General features: G+C 36.9%; 1 protein-coding gene across 3 annotated transcripts in view; it reads right to left on the reverse strand.

Annotated features, from left to right (window-relative positions):
- The window catches only part of EPHA6 (EPH receptor A6), a gene marked incomplete at its 3' end in the record, with an annotated part of 858,431 nt that overhangs the window by 139,116 nt on the left and 705,131 nt on the right, over window positions 1–14,184 (reverse strand). For all 3 annotated transcript variants that reach the window (XM_079923297.1, XM_079923296.1, XM_079923295.1), the window contains one exon: window positions 9,495–9,552. In XM_079923297.1, coding sequence (XP_079779423.1) covers window positions 9,495–9,552 — 58 coding nt within the window. The remainder of the gene's footprint in view (window positions 1–9,494; window positions 9,553–14,184) is intronic.

A 14,184-nucleotide genomic window follows, 5' to 3' on the forward strand; every position in this document is an offset into this window, starting at 1 on the left:
TGCAACAAAAAGAATAAAATGTCTAGGAATAAACCTACCTAAGGAGACAAAAGACCTGTATGCAGAAAACTATAAGACACTGATGAAGGAAATTAAATACAAATAGATGGAGAGATATACCATGTACTTGGATTGGAAGAATCAACATTGTGAAAATGACTCTACTACCCAAAGCAACCTGCAAATTCAATGCAATCCCTATCAAACTACCACTGGCATTTTTCACAGAACTAGAACAAAAAATTTTGCAATTTGTATGGAAACACAAAAGACCCCGAATAGCCAAAGCAATCTTGAGAACGAAAAAAGGAGCTGGGGGAATCAGGCTCCCTGACTTCAGACTATACTACAAAGCTACAGTAATCAAGACAGTATGGTACTGACACAAAAACGGAAAGATAGATCAATGGAACAGGATAGAAAGCTCAGAGATAAACCCACACACATATGGACACCTTATCTTTGATAAAGGTGGCAGGAATGTAGAGTGGAGAAAGGACAGCCTCTTCAATAAGTGGTGCTGGGAAAACTGGATAGATACATGTAAAAGTATGAGATTAGATCACTCCCTAACACCATACACAAATAAGCTCAAAATGGATTAAAGACCTAAATGTAAGGTCAGAAATATCAAACTCTTAGAGGAAAACATAGGCAGAACACTCTATGACATAAATCACAGCAAGATCCTTTTTGACCCACCTCCTAGAGAAATGGAAATAAAAACAAAAATAAACAAATGGGACCTAATGAAACTTAAAAGCTTTTGCACGGCAAAGGAAACCATAAACAAGACAAAAGATAACTCTCAGAATGGGAGAAAATATTTGCAAATGAAGCAACTGACAAAGGATTAATTTCCAAAATTTACAAGCAGCTCATGCAGCTCAATAACAAAAAAACAAACAACCCAATCCAAAAATGGGCAGAAGACCTAAATAGACATTTCTCCAAAGAAGATATACAGACTGCCAACAAACACATGAAAGAATGCTCAACATCATTAATCATTAGAGAAATGCACATCAAAACTACAATGAGATATCATCTCACACCAGTCAGAATGGCCATCATCAAAAAATCTAGAAACAATAAATGCTGGAGAGGCTGTGGAGAAAAGGGAACACTCTTGCACTGCTGGTGGGAATGTGAATTGGTTCAGCCACTATGGAGAACAGTATGGAGGTTCCTTAAAAAACTACAAATAGAACTACCATATGACCCAGCAATCCCACTACTGGGCATATACCCTGAGAAAAGCATAATTCAAAAAGAGTCATGCACCAAAATATTCATTGCAGCTGTATTTACAATAGCCCGGAGATGGAAACAACCTAAGTGCCCGTCATCAGATGAATGGATAAAGAAGATGTGGCACATATATACAATGGAATATTACTCAGCCATTAAAAAGAAACGAAATTGAGCTATTTGTAATGAGGTGGATAGACCTAGAGTCTGTCATACAGAGTGAAGTAAGTCAGAAAGAAAAAGGTAAATACTGTATGCTAACACATATATATGGAATTTAAGAAGAAAAAAAAATGTGTCATGAAGAACCTAGGAGTAAGACAGGAGTAAAGACACAGACCTACTGGAGAACGGACTTGAGGATATGGGGAGGGGGAAGGGTGAGCTGTGACAGGGCAAGAGAGAGTCATGGACCTATACACACAAACGTACGGTAGATAGCTAGTGGGAAGCAGCCGCATGGCACAGGGATATCGGCTTGGTGCTTTGTGACCGCCTGGAGGGGTGGGATAGGGAGGGTGGGAGGGAGGGAGACGCAAGAGGGAAGAGATATGGGAACATATGTATAACTGATTCACTTTGTTAAAAAGCATCAACTAACACACCATTGTAAAGTAATTATACCCCAATAAAGATGTTAAAAAAAAATAAAGGATTCATGTAGAAACCTGAAAAAAAAAAAAACTCTTAGGGCTTCCCTGGTGGCACAGTGGTTGAGAGTCCGCCTGCCGATGCAGGGGACACGGGTTCGTGCCCCAGTCCGGGAGGATCCCACATGCTGCGGCGGAGCAGCTAGGCCCGTGAGCCATGGCCGCTGAGCCTGCGCGTCCGGAGCCTGTGCTCCGCAACAGGAGAGGCCACAACAGTGAGAGGCCCGCGTACCGGAAAAAAAACCTCTTAGTGACATCTTCTGAAATATATTATAATAATAATAGATAACATTATGGAGACCTTAATATGTGCCAGACATTATGTAGAAGTTTTAGGTCTATTAGCTATTCACTACAATAAAGTCACAATGACTATAGGAAGTAGTTATTGCCTGTTCTTGACCTTGTTTTGTGGATGCCAGGCATCCTTGAATATTCTTTTTTGCTTAAACGCTTTATCCAAACCCCCAGCAAATCCCATTGGCTCTATGTTCAAAATACATCACAGAATCTACCATTTTCCATCAGCTCAACTGCAACTATCCTAATCTAAGCCACCATCATCTCCTTACCTTGATTATTGCAAAAGCCTCCTGATTTCCCTGCATCCATCTGTACCTCACTATAGCCTCTTCTCAATACAACAACCAGAGCAATCCTTTTAAAACATAACCAGATCATGTTGTGCCTCTCCTCCAAACCCTACAATGGCTTTCTGTCTTACCCAGAGAAAATTCAAAGTCATTTCAGTGGCCTACAAGATCCTATCTCAGTGGTTTTCCAGCCTGGATGCATATTGGACTCAAATGAGGGAACTTTTAATAAATATTGATGCATGTGTCCCAGCCCAAGAAATTCTGCTTTAATTCATCTGGGGTGCAGTCTGGAACCTGGGATTGTTAAAAGCTCTCTAAATTGAACGATTATAATGTGCAGCCAAGGTTGAGGACCATTTCCCTCTAAGATTTGATCCCCTTTCTGCCTCCATCCACTCTCTGACTTCAGCTCCTACTGTCCTTCCCCATGCATACTCCATTCTAGCCATAATGATAGGGTGACTGCTATATTTTATCATCCCTACTGCGGAGTAAAAGGGTCATTATTAATAATTATGAAGAGATAATAGGCATGACTTAGCACTGACCTAGGAAAAACAAGCGTATAGTCATTGAGCATAAAGACTTACTTTGTTGTTCTACAGGTGTAAAATGCTCCCACCTCAGGGCCCTGGCACTTTCTGTTTTTACTCTCTGGATTCTTTTCCCCCTCGTACCCAATTGGTTTGTTCCCTCACCTGCTTCCCATCTTTACTCACATGCCACTTTTCAGTGAGACCTTCCCTGTTTACTCAACATCGAAACCCAATCTCACTTCCACTTCTACTTCTCCCGTTTTATTCTTCTCTACTATCTGATGTACCACATATTTTGTTGAATTCTTTATTTCTCTTCCCACCAGATTTTTAATTTCTATTTTGATTGCTTCTGTATTCCAAGCTCCAGAATAGTGCCTGGCCTACTATAGTTGGTCAACACATATTTGTGCAAAAAATAAATGAATGATGAATGATTTATCAGCCGTTTAACACTGGGCCAGTTACCTAATTTGCTTTGCATCAGTTTCCTCATTGGTAAAGAGGGGATAATAGTAACACCTACCTCACAATGTGGTTGTAGGCACTGGGTGCTTACCTAGTGCTTACCATACTTAAGGCATGGGATTGGAATAATGCCTGACTCAGAGAGAGCACACATAAATGTTAGCTACATTAGTTAGTTAAAGATACTCATCTTTGTTTTTACTTTAGCTACTGACTCCTAGACCACACATGGAAATTGTCATCCCCGAAATTACCTCACTTCAGAAATCTTAAATGTCAATCTAAGGTGTTGGTAAACTGACTCTCTGAAGAAAAATAAAGCAAACAAGTTCTGATGTGTAGCATTTGCCAGTTTCTGTGGTGTCAATACTCCCATCGTGGCCAATTTCAAGCGACTACCTATTTAACAACCAGCTCCCCAAATTTCTGACTATTTAATCATCATCTCTTACAAGCTGGTATGATCTGGCTCTAACAAACCACTGCCAATATCTTACTTTCTGGCCATGTTCTTTTCCTTAGCTCTCCCACCTTCATACACAGCTATACTTGCTCTTCTACCTAATAAAGACTTCCAGTCCATAACGGCCTAACGGCCTCTTTATTTCGGCCTCTTTATTGCCTCCTTTTGTCTAACCTGGCTTCACTGGTTGCTTACTTGAACTACCATCCCAATTCCCCTGTAGTACTCTTGTTCTATTGTACCTGTTCTACAAACAATAGCCTCTTTTATCTCCAGCCTTACATTGCAGAGGGGAGGGGAGCGGTCAGTTGTTCCTCTAGGAAATCACAGAAGTATGCACACCACTGCCAAAACACTCACGTTCTCTAGCATCACCTGGAAGTCAGCAGAACTAGTTAATCATTTTGTTTTCTCTAGGACCAAAGATGGGGACTGGCAGGAGTGGAGGAAGAGTGCCTGTAACGAATACAAATCATTGGGCCAGCAGTCCAGAAGATCCTCTCCCTGGCCACTTACATTGCATATCATTAAAAGCCTTGGTAAAGATTTTTAGCTGGTTGCCCTTGCAGGGGTCCTGAAAACTCTGTGTTCTTGGAGTAGAACCTGATTCTGATGGTCCTGTTTTTTTTGTTGTTTTTTTTTCTCATCAGCAATTTATCTTTTTAACTTCAGCAATTACTCTAAGCATTCACCTTCAGTGAAGATTTGTCCTCAAACTCCCACATAAACTTTCTTCCTACTTTGCACAGAAATACAACAGCATGAGGTATCATTTTCTTAAATTTAATGCATGTTCCTCATAAATCCCTCTAGATCCACAACACACAGCTCCTTCAAGTCTTGGAAAATGTGGAGGTTTCTGCTACTCAAAGTTAATCCTTCACCAGGGTCCTTGATTTTGTACCTTCCCATCTCCCGAGATATTTTGCCTTACCAGTTTAACAGTATTTTCTTTGATTTCCTAGCCCGCAGTGTATAAATTGTCTAAATTATTTTCTATCTTAAAAAATGCCCTTGATTTTTCTTTTGGTCTACTAGCATCTGATTTATCTCTTGCCTTGCCATCTCACCCACTTTTCCCCTAAAAATTGGTCTCCACCTGCCAATTCTATTTATATTTTAGTCTCATTTTGCCCTCTACAGTCTGGCTTCTGCCTGGGCCCAACCCATTAAAACTGCTCTTGTTGAGATCTTGGAGGGCCACTTAAGAAAGTGTCAAATGCCATAGATGTCTAGTCTCTGCCTTAGTCATAGATATCATATAGATGTCATAGTCTCTGTCTTCCAGAATTTCTCTGCTGCATTTAATACAACTGCTTGTTTGCTCCTGCCTGAAACGCTCTATTCTCTTAGGTTTGGGATGCCATGGCCTCCTCTCCCCCCTTGCTTGTCTTTTCACCTCTCATGGATGGAGCTGCCATCCGTGCCGCTTCCTCAGGTTGGTATGCCACAGAGTTCCAACCTTGTTCAACTCCTTTCCTTTGTCTAACATTTCTTCCTGGAAAATATCATGGTTTGGGTTTAATAACCACTTTTATTCTACTGACTCCCAAATCTTTAACTTTAGTCAAGATCTTCCTGTTGTGTTTCAGATATATCTTTCCAATTTTGTCTGGACACTTTCATTGCATGTTCCATAGGCATCTCAAAGGTAACAAGACCCAAATTAAACTCATCATCTTCTTCCAATGACCAGCCCATCCTTTTCCTCCTCTGTATCTTTATTTCAGTTGGTAGCACTACCTTCCACATATTCCTCTTGCTCTCAAACATCCTTTCCTGAGTGTGTTTTTGGCTATGGTTTCCTTACTCAATCTGATTCTGTTTGCTTTTTGTCTTTATTAATTTCTCCAATGTTTTTCTTGTTATTATTTCTGGATGACACTTTCTCACTTGCTTATGTGATTGTGCTTTATAAGTAATGTATGTATATCTTTTTCTCTTATGTCAAAGGTTTAGAGGGCTTCCCTGGTGGCGCAGTGGTTGGGAGTCCGCCTGCTGATGCAGGGGACGCGGGTTCGTTCCCCGGTCCGGGAAGATCCCACATGTCGCGGAGCAGCTGGGCCTGTGAGCCATGGCTGCTGAGCCTGCGCGTCCGGAGCCTGTGCCCCGCAATGGGAGAGGCCACAACAGTGAGAGGCTCACGTACCGCAAAAAAAAAAAAAAAAAAAAAAAAAAAAAAAAAAAAGGTTTTGAGATGGGAGCAGGATGCTGAACACAATATACCCTCTTGAACTGAAACCAGTGGTGTTGTATTTTTGTATAACTGAGTTTTGTGATATAATAAACAAATCCACATTCAACAAATGTTATAAAATAAAGGAATAAATTGTTTGTGCTTGACACATGATATCTCGAATTTTTAAAGTAATTTATAACTATTTTTATTTGGATTGCTAGTTAATATTGTTATAAAAATGGAGGTCCAAAGATTTAGGGATAAGCAGTTGCCAGGTAAGTGCCGCCACAAAAAGTGTTTATGAAATCCATATGTATAGATGGAGAGAGACTGTACAGGGATAATGGTCAAAACTGCATTCATTCACACTAGTGTATTTCCTTGGAAAAGTTAGGAAAACCTGCACATCAGTGAGGTCATATCTTCTGGGCAGTTAGGCTGATGCTCCGCTTGCTAAGTCAGGTTGCATTTTATTTTAAAATTTAAAACACATACATACTTATGTACCTACCCACTCCCTTTTCCCACACGTACGTGCACATATACACACACTTACACACACACATACTTACTTAACCACGCCACACTCTCCCTGCTAATATATATCTGGAGGAATGTCCGCAAGGATTCAAACAGTAGATTTATGAATTTGGTGCAATATCACAGCTAGCCAGCCACTGCTGCTGGCACTAGATTGTAATCTTGTACTTCGTTTGCTACCACTCTGTCATATAGAACAGTGAATTGAAGTGATTTTCAAGTGGTGTGGGAGACCAAGGGAAATCTTTTCCAGCTCCAGTAAGCACAGAACGCTATTAATGAGCCATGGATGGCTCCCCTACTGTGCCGTGCACTTAGCCACTTCCTCCTCTCTGTGCTAACAGAAGCTGCGATTATCAAATTCTGAAGCAGTAGTTTGAAAAATGACTTCGCTTTTCAGAATTTGTGGGATATATATATTTATATATTTTATTTCTGCTAGCCGTGGGGAGTTGAATATCTGCTATTGACCTAAAATTTATAAAGCACTTTGAGCTTCTGGGATATAAGAGATATGATTACAAAGAAAGTAAGAATCCTATAGAAGAGTAAAAAGGGAGTATTGGCCCTATGTTTTTTTATCCCATTCATATGATTTTTATTTTAATAGAAATTCTATGTGAGGAGGGGACCCAAGACCCCATGGGAAGATGGTAGTGGACTTATAAGAAGTCATAAGTAATTTAATAAAAAGAATTCAAAGTGTATGAGAACATGGCTTTTTCATTCAGAGACTTGAGTTTCAATCCTCGCTCCACCCTTTACGATGTGTCAGCCATTATTCTATATGCTTTATAATAATCAACTCAATCCTTAAAACAATTGTATGAGGTGGATACAGTTAATATTCCCACTTTATAGATGAATAAACAGAGGCACAGAGAAGTTAGTCACTTGCTCAAGTCACAAGGTCACACAGCCAGTAAGTGGCAGAGCCAAGATGAACTGAGATAATATATGTTAAGATTCTCATAGTATTAGTAGTGGTAGCCACCATTATTTGAACATTTATTCTTTCCCAGATTGTATTGTGTCTAACCCACGTGGTGCATAAGAGCTGAAAAATATTAGTTTTTAAATCTTAGATCATGAAACATACCACTTATAAACATGTAGTAGGATGTTTTTAAGTAAATATTTTACTTATATTATCTTTTCTTTATAACATGTTTTAATTGATTGATGATTCAGCAGGATAAAAAGTATATCTGAAGCTAACATTTCTCTCCTAATTTGCTCGTGGCAGTCATTTGACCCATTTTTCAGCAGCAATTTGAATGAGTGTCTGTTACATTATTTGCCATTATATTCAGCTCTAGGATATAGTAGATTAAAAAATCCTATCTGAAGCGCCATTAGATAATAAGTCATTTTGATATGTATCTGATAAAAATTAGTTTCTGGATAAACATAATGGGAGGGCATAAGTATATATGCATTTCAAGTACTATAGGTGGTCCTAAAAAATTATCCTAAAGTAATTTAGCACATTTACAGGAGAAATGGATACAAGCTATAAAATAACATTCTGAGAATGGCTACAGAAAAGAACAAATAGTTCACATCCCTAAACACCTATGAATTTCATTTTGCCTTAAAGAGCATACTTGGTTGAGGGTGTGCATTCCGTGAAGAGTACTGCTCGATAATAACTCGACAATTTTGCTGAATTCAGCTTCTGGCATTGAATCTGGACATCAAGTCCAGTCACAGTATAAATATATTATCACTGCTAATATTGAGAGCAGTTGGAAGGAGAGGGCATGGGACCAAGAAAAATAAACGAAAATGAGATCAAGGGAGAGAGGTAAGATGCAAACAGAACTTGTCCAAATAACACTGGGCAAAAAATGAAGTGAAGAAAGAATGCTTGAGATTTTTTATTCCCATAAAAAATGAAGAAAAACAAATAACACATTTCAAATAGCAAAAGTCCAGTCATTTTATAGGTAAGAAAATTGGCTATGTCTCTGTAGGTAAATATATATTAAGGAATACAGTGACATGCACATATGTGACCTCTGCTGGGGATGCAAAATACTCTAGTGACTTTTCTAATATTTCTGTTTTTTCCAATATCAATGAATATTTTTGTAGCATACATTGGCTTTTTAAATGTTAAAAATATTATAAACACATTTTGAATTATAACTTCATGGTACCTTCTCAGCTGTGTTATTCTGTACCACTATATAAAACAAATGATTTTTGTATATACCATACTTTCAAGGATAAGTCACTTAAAAAGAGTGCTTTAAAAATTTTTGTTCTAAAACAAATCTCAGCCAGAGTTTCATTCTTTCTCTTTTTGTTTTCTAAATAGTCAGCCAACGAACTTAAGAAGGACAAAGCTGATAAAATCCATTTTCTGATATGAACTTGAGTCATTATTGGTAAATATACATCAATTTAAAGGGTCCAGCATTATAGATAATGCATAAAATATCCTACTAAATAGTTAAATGTGATAAAGCAAAATGAAACTCAGTTGCTTCACACAGGCTATGTGAAGCTACTGAATTTCATTTAATCTCTTTCTTTATAACATCATTTGAAAATATGTATATATTAATATGGCAAGTGAATTTATAGGAGAAATCAATTATATTCTCATGTGTATATATTCCCCCCATCCTCTTAGTAACACTCTAATGTATCACAGTATCAGAGAAACACACCCTAGAGAAAATCCTGCTATTCTTCATGGAAAAATCCATGAATAACATTATGCAAAAATTAATTTATGATAAATGTTTTAAATATAGAACTCAGAATAGCTTATTTAAATGCCATCAGAAAAGAACACCTCACCCGTAAAAAGGAGTCTAGGGATCCATTCTCCATATATTCCACCACAATCATTACTGGTCTGCCTGCAAAGAGAGCAAGAGAACACATAAGGATTACAGCAATTACAGAAATATGTGCTGCAGTTAGAGATTTCCAGCTGTGGCAGCTAAATTATTTGTATTTTATTAATAGGAACTTCATTTTCCAACACGCTTCTATAAACACATTAAACATACACATTTCTCCGTTTCTTTATAGCATTATTTCCTTTGAGTTCATAAAAAGAACATGAATTACAATATGAATTACTAAGTAATTAAGCACTTCCTTTTCTAAAGCCCTGCAATCACTTGTTCAGATTATGTTCTTTTTGTCCGGAGCTTTTCCTTAAAAGGCAATCAACAAGCTAAAGTCAGGGTTTAAGCAGTTACTATAGCTGCTTTGGCAGTTGTGGTACGTCTCCTCCAGTGATGCAGTTATTATGGCTGAATTACATTAGACCGGGCATTTCTGAAATATTCCTAAGGCAAAGCAGAAAGGAGAAATTCATGAATTCTCTTTAAGAAATTATAAACCATCAGTCATAGTCTACTTTTAAGGGCTTTTAAGTAGAAAAACGTCAGTGGATTGATGAATGCTACAAAGTTGGTGGGACCTGTAGTAGTTCTTGATCATCTCTTTATTGGACATAGATTAGATCAACAGAACAATGATGGTAGTACATGAAAAATAAGTAACTTCTGATTTCATAGTCTAGTGCAGAAGCTAAAATCAGAAACTGAACATCATTTATTTCTTTTTTATCATATCTATTTGCAATTGTTACAGTTCCCAATACACCTCTATTAGATAGAATATTTGACATAAGTAACTGATTTGTTTCAAAGAAAAGAATCTATTTGTTCTGCTCAATTGCCCGAGTTTAAAAGATAAAGTCTTTTTAGGGAGGGAAAGTGATATTTACCTGAAATAAACATGTATGACATATTTACTTTTTACTTCTATATTTCTCGCTTCTCATTGGAATTTTTAGCAATTCAATCTGCACTGTGCACAGAGTTTTTCCTCATGAGCACAAAGAAGATCTGGAAAGAAATTATGTGTACCAGTGACGGAAATATTAGATCTCATATTGTAATTCATGTCCCTTTTATGAACCCAAAGCCTTGAGGGTTACAACGGGTGACTGGAACAAATTAGTACAATGTCTGCAAATGCTAGATTTTACATTTAAATCTGTATTTTAAAGAAAGATGTGGTAAAGGTTAAATGTAGCAATAAAGTTCCCAATTTATCATGCATAGAATTAGAACCCAAAGAAGTTTTCCATTTTGGCAGATTTCTATAATGTTCCTAAAAGTCATTAATTTCACCCAAATACAGATAAAAAAAAAACTATATCAGAAAATATTGAGGTCAAAGGAACTGTCAGAACTACTGTAGGCAGGGATCTAGAAGATCCGGGTTTTAAATCTGAAAGTTTGTCATGAAATCTTTTATTTGGCCATGGGTTTCAGAGAGCTTGCAGACAGGAGCTTGATGCAAATGCTTGGTTAGCAAGGTAGGGAAAACTAAAAATTATGAGTCCACTATTCCAGTTTGAATGATAATGGATTCTGGATGTTAAGGGGAAAATTGGGGTTATTACGATGACTGCCCAGGTTCTTTCATAATCACACCTTTTCAATCTATCTTGACCACTGATGTCAGAGAAACATATCTAGTTTTCTAAAAATATATTTTAAAATAAATAAAAATATATTAAAAAAAAAACGCTGACATTCCCTAGGAATACTATTATTATCCCTGTTACACAGATAGAGAAATTGAGGCATAGTAAATTAAACTACTTGCCCCACATCAAATGGCTACTAAGTGGCTATCAAGCAGTCTGTCTCAGAGTTTAAGCTCTTAACCTTTATGCCAAAGGTGCCTCTCAGACATGATTTATAGATCAGAACTGTGCGGCCCATGCTGTTAGGCAATCCTCTCCAGTGATGGACCTCTTCTCTTCTAACTAACCTTATCATCTACTGCTTCATCAACTGTCAGTATCACCTATACTTACTCAATCCTATCTCCTTCTGCCTTTCCTTTTGGTATTCCCCTGCCAGGATTATCTCGCAACTTGCTTCTTTCCCTAATCACACTCACATCTCCCTAGAATTTATACACTGCACCTCCTCCATGAAAGTCTCCCACAGCCATTTCCTATGGTTGCACTCCCATCACATCTACTGTCTGCATTATGAAATGTGTGCCTGGTTTTGTATTAGGCTGTTTTTTTCCCTCATCTTCCCACAGATGCTTTGTATCCCCATTCACTGGGTTTCTCAAGGTCATCTCCCATAGAGCTGAGCAGAGTAGGTGCTTCATAGAAACCAGTTGATTTTTCTCATCAGTTTCACAATTCCTAACAGAGTAACACTGAAGTACTTCAGCAAGATTCTAATCTATGTGAATACAAAGTACTTGGAAATTAGTGCTATCTGTACCTCTTTGGGAGATACTTTATACAATCTTAAAATTCATCAGTGACAAGTTTCATCTTCTCATTAAAGATAGTAAAGAGTCAAAGGAAGACTCCCCTGGTTTCTTGTAAATTAAAAGTTTCACACCTGAGCTCTGAGTCTTTTGTATTTTGTTCAGTAGCATCATTTGAAAGCAAATGTTATTAAACTAAGGAGTTATTTTTTTTGGAATATCGCTGGTATCTAAACTGTAATTTGTTTCCTAGTGGTTTTCTACAGGGAAGTTAGATACACTGTGAAGATTACAAGCTTACAGTCCATGATTACATTTTATAATCAAGAAAGTGGATAGGTATGAGGGAAATTATGAAAGTTAGGGTGATATTCTTCAAATATGTGGTTAGGTGTGAGAAGTCCATTGGTAACAGTGCTTTTTCTGTGTTATTTTTAAATATGTAAAAATTATATATTATACTTTTGCTCTTAGAAAATACATTTGGATGTGATTCTCTTTTTTTTATATTTTCAAAATATTTCAGCTTATTTCCATTTTTACAGTTTTAGCCAGTTACCCTAAGTGCCTCATGTCACAGGATTAGCCTAGTCTTTGCATTGTACTGGAGTCAATGGACAAGCTCCAGGATTCTTAAATGTTAGTCAAGTCTCAAAATCCCCAGATCTTTCTTAGAAGCTTCATCAGTTGAAGAGATCTTCAGAAATACTTTTACAAGTCACACGAAAAGTGAAGTTCTTTGGTTTTCCTTCATGAATAGCCCAGATATTGTTATGGGTATTTTAAACTGCATTAGAATCAAGATTCGATAAGAAATCACTTATATTCTGAATGCAATGAATCACAAAATGCCATATCATCTTTTTCTGTTATAGAGAACAATAATTTTCTTTAACTGAGACTTTTATAGACTATTAACAAATGAATCTTTTTCAAATTTGCAGCTTCTCAATACTTACGATGATTTTGATATAGGTATTGAGAAAACAGATAATGATAAGGCTATTCTTGTGTTGTTGTTAAAGGAAACAAAAGAGAGGTATTCTTTAAATGTTCCAGGGAAATTCTGGGGAAAATATTTTGTGAGTGAAACAGTGCCCACCTTTTTTTGGTCTCAGAGAAGACTCTGAAAGGAGATTACAGATTCAACATTTTCACGTAAGTAATGAGTTTGTGCTGGATGTAGTGTTTTGTATCAGTTTGGCAATTTCTAATGTGTAGTCAGTAATATCAAGAACCCAAACAAATCTCAACAACCCCCAAACTCTATCACAGATTTAAATCAATCTAGTTTATTTAATGTTATAACACATCTATATTTTGTCTAATAGGTAACGAAATTTATGGCAATAATTTGAATTGACAGGTTGCCTGTATTTTCTTCCTCCCAAGTTGTAATTCAGGACTTTTTGAGCCAGTTATTTAATTTATTTCTACTCCCTGTTTCTGCTGTACTGATAGTGAATTATAATTATAATCTCAAATGGATTTCATAATAAATGAAATAGTTTTCTTATCCCTCTAAGGCATTCAAGAGATATGGATGACACAAATTTGAACAAATTTATATATTAAATAATTATTTTTATTCACAAGAAGTAAAATTGGAGGATTGTTTTCCTCTTAACACTGTTGCCTGATGATTATCAGATCATGTCCCAAATGAATCTTATTCTCAGTGAATTCAAATACAAACTTAAAAAGATTTCCCTTGAAACTTCTTTTCCTCCTCTATTTCTGTTTTGGTTAAGACACCACCATCCATCTAATTACCCAGGTATGAAACCCTATTGTAATATTGGATTTCCCACTTAATCAAACCCTTATTAGTCCATAAGTTGTTAAGTGGTGCTGATTCTATACAAAACCTATTATCACTGTCCACATTCTGCCTTTGTTTTCTCTTGACGTATTACAATAATCGTTTACTGGTTGTACCTGTTAATGCTTGTATAATCATTATTTTAAACATTCAGTGATACAGCAGATATACATATTTAAATGCCTACTATGCATCAAGTACTCTTCTGGTTTCTGAAGAAACATCCTCAATCAATACAAGATCCTGCTCTCATGGAGTGTATAGTGGAAAGGGGAATAGAAATAAGTAAACAATTACTATAAAGGACTAATGTCTCATCCCTCCTTTAAAGACTGCTTTACATATTGTATTTTTTTCTTCAGGATTAAGGTCTAAACTACTTGGCAATTACATTCCTTCACAATC

The sequence above is a fragment of the Stenella coeruleoalba genome, assembly GCF_951394435.1.
Source record: "Stenella coeruleoalba genome assembly, chromosome: 5".
NCBI classification, from domain to species: domain Eukaryota; kingdom Metazoa; phylum Chordata; class Mammalia; order Artiodactyla; family Delphinidae; genus Stenella; species Stenella coeruleoalba.